The sequence below is a fragment of the Carlito syrichta genome, unplaced genomic scaffold (assembly GCF_000164805.1).
Source record: "Carlito syrichta isolate Samal-C Ts95f unplaced genomic scaffold, Tarsius_syrichta-2.0.1 Scaffold313175, whole genome shotgun sequence".
Classification (NCBI taxonomy): Eukaryota; Metazoa; Chordata; class Mammalia; order Primates; family Tarsiidae; genus Carlito; species Carlito syrichta.
In genome coordinates this window covers 541555-551100 of record NW_007257271.1, presented here as the reverse complement: position 1 = coordinate 551100, position 9546 = coordinate 541555, and the positions used below count along the sequence as shown (strand labels likewise).

At 39.0% G+C, this 9546-nt stretch overlaps 1 protein-coding gene across 2 annotated transcripts in view; it reads left to right on the top strand.

Annotated features, from left to right (window-relative positions):
• The first annotated feature begins 208 nt into the window (after positions 1–208).
• UBP1 (upstream binding protein 1 (LBP-1a)) overlaps positions 209–9546 on the top strand; it is a 37378-nt gene continuing 28040 nt past the window's right edge. For both annotated transcript variants that reach the window (XR_002482662.1, XM_021718622.1), the window contains exon 1: positions 209–359. Coding sequence is in view for 1 of the 2 variants with exons in the window: in XM_021718622.1 (XP_021574297.1) it covers positions 296–359 (64 nt within the window). In the remaining variant the exon portion in view is untranslated. The remainder of the gene's footprint in view (positions 360–9546) is intronic.

The window sequence follows — 9546 nt, the reverse complement described above, 5'->3', positions numbered from 1 at the left end:
CTAATTTTATCCGCTTAATCATAGCTGCCCCCCAAGATATGGGTTGTTAATACCATCCTTTAGAGGAACCAGATTCATATTAATAGTTTTTTTATTCTGTGTATTATTTCTGATCTTAAATTTTAAAAGAAACTATCCATAAATGTTTATACGCTTTTAAATATACCAAACCCAAAGTAAGGTCAGTGTTGAATTTTTGCTTTTCAGCGATGTCTTGGCATTACCCATTTTCAAGCAGGAAGATTCCAGCCTTCCATTGGATGGTGAAACTAAACACCCACCTTTTCAGTACGTGATGTGTGCTGCAACTTCGCCAGCAGTAAAACTGCATGATGAAACACTCACTTACTTGAACCAAGGTTAGTATGGCTGTGCCATATTTTGACATGTAAGAATTTACAAAATACAAAAAAAGTTTTCAGCTTTGTAGTTTAGATTACTGGTAATTAAAAATTAGGTTCTTTTCCTTAAGTTTTACAACTTTAGTGAAAATTGTAGGAATTTTACTATGAACCATCAGAGTAATAGTTTGTGTAAACTGATTTGCATTAAAGAGGGCCTGTGGAGCAAGATGTATTATAGAGTTTTTCAGATACAATCCAAAGGAGAAGTAAGTAGGACAGGATGTCAGTTATTTTTAGGGACGGCGGCTTCAATATGGAACTTAAGAATAAATCAGAAGTCTACCAAGCAAGGAACCTGGATCTTGAACACAAACAGTTTTGTGCTGATAGACTTAAGCTGCACCAAGGTGGAATCTGTGGCTAAATAAACTAAGTAAAACTCAAAATTTATCGTTCCATATCTTGTTTATATTTTGTGTCAGTGTTACATTTTGGTGATATGAAAGTGAGAGTGGGCAGGATAGAAAAAAGAGGTGTGGAGGCAGAGTTTACTTTGGAAAGTGTAAGGGGTTTTTTTGAGTTGCTCTTTGCAGTTTGGGTATAGGCTGAAGTGACTTACCACTATAAACAAAAGTGCTTTGTTAGGCAGGAATTTGTTGAATGCATATGGTGAAAGCATGTTGCATTCTGATTTTTAAAAAAGATTTGAAGCCGGGCTCAGTGGCTCAGCCTGTAATCCCGCGCCTTTGGGAGGCTGAGGTGAGTGGGTTGCCTGAGCCCGGGGGTTCGAGACCCGCCTGGGCAACTTGGCGAGACCTCATCTCTATAATAAATCAAAAACTAGCCGGGTGTGGTAGCGTGCGCCTGTAGTTCCAGCTACTTGGAAGGTTGAGGTGGAAGGATCGCCAGAGCCCAGCAGGTTGAGGCTGCAGTGGCTAGGAGTGGCCACTGCACTCGAGTCTGGGAGACAGAGTGAGACTCCAACTCAAAAAAAAAAAAAAAAAGCCGCGCTCGGTGGCTCAGCCTGTAATCCCGCACCTTTGGGAGGCTGAGGTGAACGGATTGCCTGAGCCCGCGGGTTTGAGACCCGCCTGGGCAGCGAGACCTCATCTCTACAATAAATCAAAAAATCAGCCGGGCGTGGTAGCACATGCCTGTAATTCCAACTACTCGGAAGGCTGAGGCGGAAGGATCGCCGGAGCCCAGCAGGTCGAGGCTGTGGTAGCCGGGAGCGGCCACTGCACTCCAGTCTGGGCGACAGAGACTCCAACTAAAAAAAAAAAGATTTGAACATTTTTATTGTTATAATACATTCTCATTGTAGAAAAACTGGGAAATATGTGAAAGGATGACGCTGAAAATTGACAGCAATTAACATTTTTGGTGTATTTCCTTGTATGTATATACATTTTCTTTCAACAAAATTAGAATTATACATCTGTTGGGCGCAGTGGCTCACAGTTATAATCCCTGTACTTTGGGAGGCTGAGGTGAGAGGATTGCCTGAACCCACCGGTTCAAGACCAGCCTGGGCAACTTGGTGAGATCTCATCTCTACAATAAACAAAAAAATTAGCTGATCATGGTGGCGTGTGCCTGCAGTTCCAGCTACTTGGAAGGCTGAGGTGGAAGGATCGCCTGAGTCCAGTAGGTCAAGGCTGCGGTGGCCGTGAATGTGTCACTACACTCCATCCTGGGCAACAGAGTAAAACTCCAACTCAAAAAAAAAAAAAGAATTATACATCTGTCACTTACGAGTGTATTGTGTTTATTATTCTGTCAGTAAATAGAATTTTTCTTTCTTGAACTTTTGGAAAGGGCTATGGATTTTATACTATTTCCATGTGACTAATATGCTGAAATGTAGAATAATAACCTATTTCTACTTTTTCATTTGATAATATTAGTTTAGAATCTGAGGTTTTACTTCAGGTAGTTCTATTAGAAGCACCTATGACAGTATCTTCATTTTGTTTTTAATATTTAGTATTTGTTTGGGTAGGCATTCACTTATTTGATACTTAAGTTTCATATTTGAAAGAACCTTAAGAATTATTTGGTAATTTGTTTTAGACATAAAAACATCAGAAGAAACAATGTAGGGGCAAGGATATTCACTATAACTTTATTTCTAAAGACAAAAAAGAAAATAACCTGAATTTCCCTTTTTTAGGGAATAGTTGAATAAGTTCTATTATGTATATACACCACCAGATGTACATCTGTTGGCCTGGAAAGGTGCCCATAATTTATCATTGTTATTATTAGACCAGATAAAGATATTTCATACTGATAAAAGTTGCAGTCTACCATCTATAGTGGTCATATAGTAGACTGTATATGAAGTATTATACTAAATACACGTGTTACTAACTTTATTCATTTCCCATATTAACCCTAGGAGAGATTTTATTCATTCATTTTACAGATTAAACTCAAAGCAGTTAATTAACTTGTTCAATGTCAATTTGAAAAGCTTAAGATTAAAAAAAAAGTTGATGTATATACGGTAGTGTGCACAAGTTTTTAAGCATACAACTCAGTGAATTTTTGTTCTCTCTCCCCCTCCCTCCCTTGAAGCAACTACCTATGTTCAACATTTCCAGCACCCTAGCAGACTCCCTTGTGTTCCTCTCTCTTAGGTGATACTTCACTTGAGTATAATCAGTATAAGTGCAGGTGATTTTTTTTTGCACTTGACTGCTCATTGCAGTATTAATGATGAGTATTTTCTTAGTTCTAGAATTGTGTTGTTAATATTTTCTAGTCTTTTAAGAAAAAAGTGAACTGCATATGTAGATCTCCTTTAAAATAGCATATGTTTGTGTAATTATTAAAATGGTTTGGATAATAAAAGAAATTCTTTATGTACCTTTTAAAAATAAATTATAGACTGATTGTGGTGGCTCATGCCTGTAATCAGCACTTTGGGAGGCAAAGTTTTTTTGTTTGTTTGGGGTTTTTGAGTTGGAGTCTTACTCTGTCACCCAGACTGGAGTACAGTGGCACGTTCCTGGCCACCACAGCCTTGACCTGCTGGGCTCTGGTGACCCTTCTGCCTCAGCCTTCCAAGTAGCTGAAACTACAGGCACATGCTACCACGCCTGGCTAATTTTTTTTTTTTTTTTAATTGTAGAGACGAGGTCTCGCCAAGTTGCCCAGGTGGTTCTCAAACCCACGGGCTCAGACAATCCACTAGTCTCGGCCTCCCAAAGTGCTGGGATTACAGGCTGAGCCACCAAGCCTGGCCGGCAGTTTTTTTTTTTTTTTTAGAGACAAGGTCTTACTATGTTGCCTGTACTCCAGCCTGGGCAACAGAGTGAGACTTCAACTCAATAAGTAATTTTTTTTTTTTCTTAGAGACAAGGTCTCATTATGATGCCCAGACTCTTCTGAACTCCTGGACTCAGGTGATCCTTGTGCATGAGCCTTACTAGTAGCTGACACTACAGGCATGCACCACTGTGCTCAGCTTAAATGTATATTTTTCTAAGAAGAGGATTCATAGCTTTTTTCTAGATTTGGACAAGGTTTGGACCTGATTGAGGCATTGGTGAATATCGTTCACTCTATCTGTCTACTGAATAATAAAAGCTTGCTAATTTGATAAGGCAAGCAGAAGTTAAAACCTAGCAAAGTATCTTCAGTTCATTGGGCTCATTTTCATAAGGAAGCATTCTCAGTAGTGCATATTTTGACTTTTTGCAGAAGTCTTTCCTGCATTATATAGTATAAAGAGAAACAGGAATAGATGTGTAAAACAGTATTTTAAAGTGACTCATTATGGCTACAAATTGAATAGTTTTTATTAATTTCAACCAGGAATTCCAATAAGAACTCATTAATACCTTTTTAGCTGAAGTGGCTTTGCTGTGGAAAGTTCTTGTAAAGTCTATCTCAGTGACATTTTTTTTGTTGTTTTTTTGTTTTGAGTAGGAGTCTCACTCTGTCGCCCAGGCTGAAGTACAGTGGCATACTCACGGCCACCACAGCCTCAACCTGCTGGGCTCAGGCGATCCTTCTGCCTCAGCCTTCCAAGTAGCTGGAACCACAGCTACATTTCTTATGGGTATGGATTTAAGTGCAGAGTTACCTCATTCAGAATCTCACTTTGTTAACCACTAAGTCTCTTTACTAGAATATTTCCAGTGTTTCTAAGTGGTTATTTAACTGTCATTTTAAATATGATAGTTTAAACAGACGAGTTATATGCATGGTTCACAGTTAAAGAGAGAGAGAAGCGTCTGCAGTGCAATGTATTCTTCACCTTTCCCCCATTTATCTAGGTCTGCTCCCCTGAGGTGGCTACTGACCTGTAACCATTTTTAAACACTCAAGAATTTTTTAATATTTTTGGCAGCTTTTTATAACTAAAATATTTTACAGTTAATATTTCAATGAATTTATTCCAGTAAACTTATTTATTCATATGATGAGTGAATTATACACTTAAGTGTAGTTGTGGTCACTAAAGAATGAAGTTTTTTTTTCCTTTTTTTATTTTAAAGATGTGGAGTACAGTTCAGGTTTAGGTACACAGATGTTCATTATGCAGGTACCCTTGTTGATGAAGGAGCGAAATTTAAAAGAGAACTTCATCTCTAAAGTAATGTCTGGTAGAAAACTGTCAAACTTAGTCGCCTATGGAATAGAATAGCCCAGGATATATTTGCTTTTGCTTCACATTGGATGCTCTGTTATTCAGATACCTTATTACTGTGTCTAGTAACTAGAAGTAAACTAAATGTAGGATGCCCTGTAGACAGCTTGATTTTACCCAGGCAAGACCCACTTTGCACTTCTGAATTCCAGAACTGTATGATAAATTTGTGTTGTTTCAAGTCACTATGTATGTAGAAATTTGTTACAGCAGCCATAGGAAACACAGCAACCAAAGCAAACGTGATGGTCTCCAAAGTGATGTGGGATGAGTCACTGTTGTATGTATTTGTGGGGTGCCCATCATTTTTACTCTTTATTAATAAAGGCTGCTGTACTAGCCAGGCAAGTTGAAGATTAAAAAGAAATGTATGACAGTGATAAGTGCCTTTACACAAGGAGCCTCTGCTAGAAACACTTTTTGGGACGCTATTAAAAGCTATATGCCCTCGTCTGATTGGATTGTTCCTTTTCAGCTTTTAGACACTACGTTTTTAGTTGTTTTTACACTGCTTTCTATGCTACTGCCACCTAGCTCATCTCGGAGGACCCTTTCAAAACTAGGCCTTTATTTACTTATTTTTTTGCCTGAGCCTGCGGGTTAGAGACCCGCCTGGGCAACTTGGCGAGACCTCATCTCTACAATAAATAAAAAATTAGCCAGGTGTGGTAGCGCGTACCTGTAGTTCCAGCTACTTGGAAAGCTGAGGCGGAAGGATCGCTGGAGCCCAGCAGGTTGAGATTGCAGTGGCTGAGAGCGGCCATTGCACTCCATTCTGGGTGACAGTGAGACTTCAACTCAAAAAAAAAACATAGACAACACAATAATTTGAATGAAAAAGGACTTTTGAAATCTCATTACCTTTAATATTGTGCAGCAGCTCATAAAACATGTATTAAATGCACACAATACAAAATGATGCAAATATATAACTGACTGTTCTAATCCAGGCCTTTTTCTCTTTTGTTTGGCACTTTGGGGGAATGTTCGTCTTAATATATCCTACAGCATTTGTTCAACTGCTGAGAAAAGATGGTTAATTCTTACTAAGAGCTTTTTGAGTATAAAGTTGTTTCCAGGAGAAGGTCCTGAATGCTTTGTGTTGGGAAGAGCATTGATTCACTGGGTATTTGCAGCTGTACATAGAGTGGTGGTTCTCCAACTTGAGCGTGCATCAGTCGCCCGGAGAGCTTGTCAATCACGACTGCTGTACCCCATAGAGTTGTTGATGTGGTAGGTCTGGGGCAGGGCAGATTTGCATTTCCAATAAGTTTCCGAGTGATGTCACTTCTGGTCTGAGGACCACACTTCCGTTTTTTATTTGAAAATTCAGGCAAATGTTTGGGCTTCCCTTTTTCCAACGGATTTCCTCAGAGGAAGACTGGCACATAGAGAGCTGAAGGCCATGGCTGTGGCTCACTCATTGCTACTGGCTTCCTCTTAGGCTCATTATTCACCTTCTGCTTCTTGGACAGCTATTGATGAAGAGTATTTGTCACTTTGTAACACTATAGAGAAAATAAAAGAGAAAGAAAATTCTGTGTAGTCTTTGTCAAGTCGAAATTGGAGCAAATGTCCCTAATTGTATTGATGTCTTAAAGTGTCACTTTTTGTATTATTTTGAACCATAGGAGTTGGAGTCTCACTTTTATCACCAGGCTGGAGTGCAGCAGCACACTCATGGCCACCGCAGCCTCCACCTGCTGGAATTAGGCAATCCTACAAGTAGCTGGAACTACAGACGCACACCACCACATCCGGCTAGTTTTTGTGATTTATTGTAGAGACAAGGTCTCACCAAGCTGCCCAGGCTGGTGTCGAACCCATGGGCTCAGGCAGTCCTCTCATCTCGGCCTCCCAAAGTGCTGGGATTACAAGCTGAGCCACCGTACCTGGCCTGAGCCTTTTAAAAAAAAATCTACTTTTTTTTTTTCTTTCTCCTGAGTTGAAGTCTCACTCTGTTGCCTAGGCTGAAGTGCAGTGGCACACTAACAGCTACTGCAGCCTCTACCTACTGGGCTCAGGCAATCCTTCTGCTCAGCCTTCTAAGTAGCTGAACTACAGTTGTGCAACACCATGCCTGGCTAATTTTTTAAATTATTGTAGAGATGAGGTCTCATGTTGCCCAGACTGGTCTTGAACCCTTGGGCACAGTCTTTTCTGTCACCTCTGCCTCCCAAAGTGCTGGGATTACAGGCGTGAGCCACTGCATCTGGCTATTTTTTAAAAAACTTTTGTTGTTATTGTTTTTGGTTTATTTGTTTTGTTTCTTTTATAGGGATGAAGTCTCACTGTGTTGCCCAGGCTAGTTTTGAACTCCTGTGCTCAAGCAGTCTACTTTGCTTTAGCCTCCCAAAGTCCTGGGATTACAGACATAAGTCACCATGCCCAGCCTACTTTTGATTTTAGAAGAATAAAACTTTCAAGTGCTTAATACAGGAGCAGTAAATCTTGAGATCGTTTGTGGAAACAAATTGAACCCTGTATTAAGTACAGAAGTCTCCTTAGACTGACCAGGAAAAATAATACAAGAGAATATAGAAACATTGAGATTTCTTCCTTTGATATTATTGTTCAATCCTGAGAATTTTTATTTTCTGAGAATCACAAGCTAATTCCAGTGAGACAAGTTTTCTCTCCTTTGGCAGCCACATGAAAACACATCCAGGACACTGTGCTCCGTCCACCTTTGTCTCACTGGCTGCTTATTTCTGGGTTGCTCTCATCATGCCAGGGGAGTGCTTTGGCTCTCTTCCCTTTACACTCCCTCCTTAGGTAATCCTGCCTTGAAATGTCTTTACCTAATGACCTGAAAGGCCCCATTAATAAACCAGATCTCTTCCTCATAACCCCAGATTTGTATATCACTTGAATTCTTGAGTTTCTTTCTCAAGTCTACTCCTTGCTTTCTTTGCCATGTCAGGAAATGGCAAATGTTCTTCAGTTCCTTGGCCAAACGTCTGGAATAAGCCTCATCTCTTTTTTTCTCTCACACTTTACCACAGAAAGCTGAGGGATTTATGCTAATCTGATAGGTAAAAAAATCATTTTCATTGTGGCTTTATTTTGCATTTCTGTGATAGAAGTTGAGTATTTTTTAATATGCTGGAGAGTGTTGGTGTTTTCTTTTGTAAACCCACGTATTCATTTGCTCATTTTTTCCTCTAGGGATACTGGACATTTGTTAGCATTTTTTTAGGAGCTTTTTATGTATTGGGAAAATTAGCTCTCTGTGTGTAACATGAGTTGCAAATAATCCCCCTCTTACATTTTTTTTGTGTGGACCAATCAGAATCCGAGGTCAGATGGCAAAGTATTTAAGTTGTTGACAGGTGCAGCCAGATTGCCCTTTAGAAAGACTTGACCAATTTATATTCTCCATGTTGTGAGCTTATTTCTTCCTCACCTGTGCCCACTTGAGTTTTAATTAACTAAATATTTTTTGTTGCTCTGATAATCAGCACCAAGCTTTTTGTTAATTTTTTATTTCCTAAATTCTTGTGAGGTTGATTGTAATTTTAAGTGTATGATGGTGTATTTTTCAAAACTACTTACATTCTTTATTTTAAAATTTCTTAATTGTTTTCTGATTTCAGGTCTAAGTATACTGCACATATCTTCTTCCAATCTGTATCTTGGTCTAACTTTTAAAGGCATCTCTTGTCATAAAGGTGTTTTTTAGTGTTTGTCCTTCAGTTTGGTTAATTAAATTAAGTAATATTACTTAGTGGCATGCTAAATATAGTTATTTTCCTTCACCAGCCTTGGCTCAACTTAGTTATATTTCAATAACCATTTGTTGAATTTTGACTCTGTGATCTAGGACCCTTTGTATATTTGTCCCTAAGCCTTATGGGAGTGAGGGCAAGATGTTGGTATTTATAGTCTCAAGTTGTGGTGTTATAAGCATTCTTAAATTTTTTATTGATTTTTTTATTATATTGTTATTTTCATCATTTAATAACAAATCCAGAAACCTTTTCTGTGGATTTGGATTACATTATTAATTTTTTTGCAGCAACTTATCTTCCTAATATCTGAATTGTTGTGTGAATGTCTATTTGTGGTTTTTGATGGACACTGAAGCTGGAAACAACCCAAACGTCTATTAGCTGAGAAGTGAATTGACAGAATTGGGTGTGCTCACGCAATAAATAGTATTTGCCATACAAAGGAAAGACTGATACATGCTGTAACATGGATGAACCTTGAAAACATGTTAAGTAAAATAAAGTAGTCACAGAAAACCCACAGAGCGTATGATTCTGTTTATATGTAGTGTCCAGAGTAGGCAAATCCCTAGAAGCAGAAGGTAGATAATGGTTACACGGGTTTGGGGGATGGGTGGGAGAATGGGAAGTAACTGCAAATGATTATGGGTTTCTTTTTAAGGTGATGAAAATGTTCTAAAATTGGTAGTGGTAATGGTTGCACAACTCCAAATCAATTAATTACATACTTTAAAAGGGTGAATTTTGCCGGGCTCAGTGGCTCAGCCTAATCCCATGCCTTAGGAGGCTGAGGTGAGTGGATTGCCTGAGC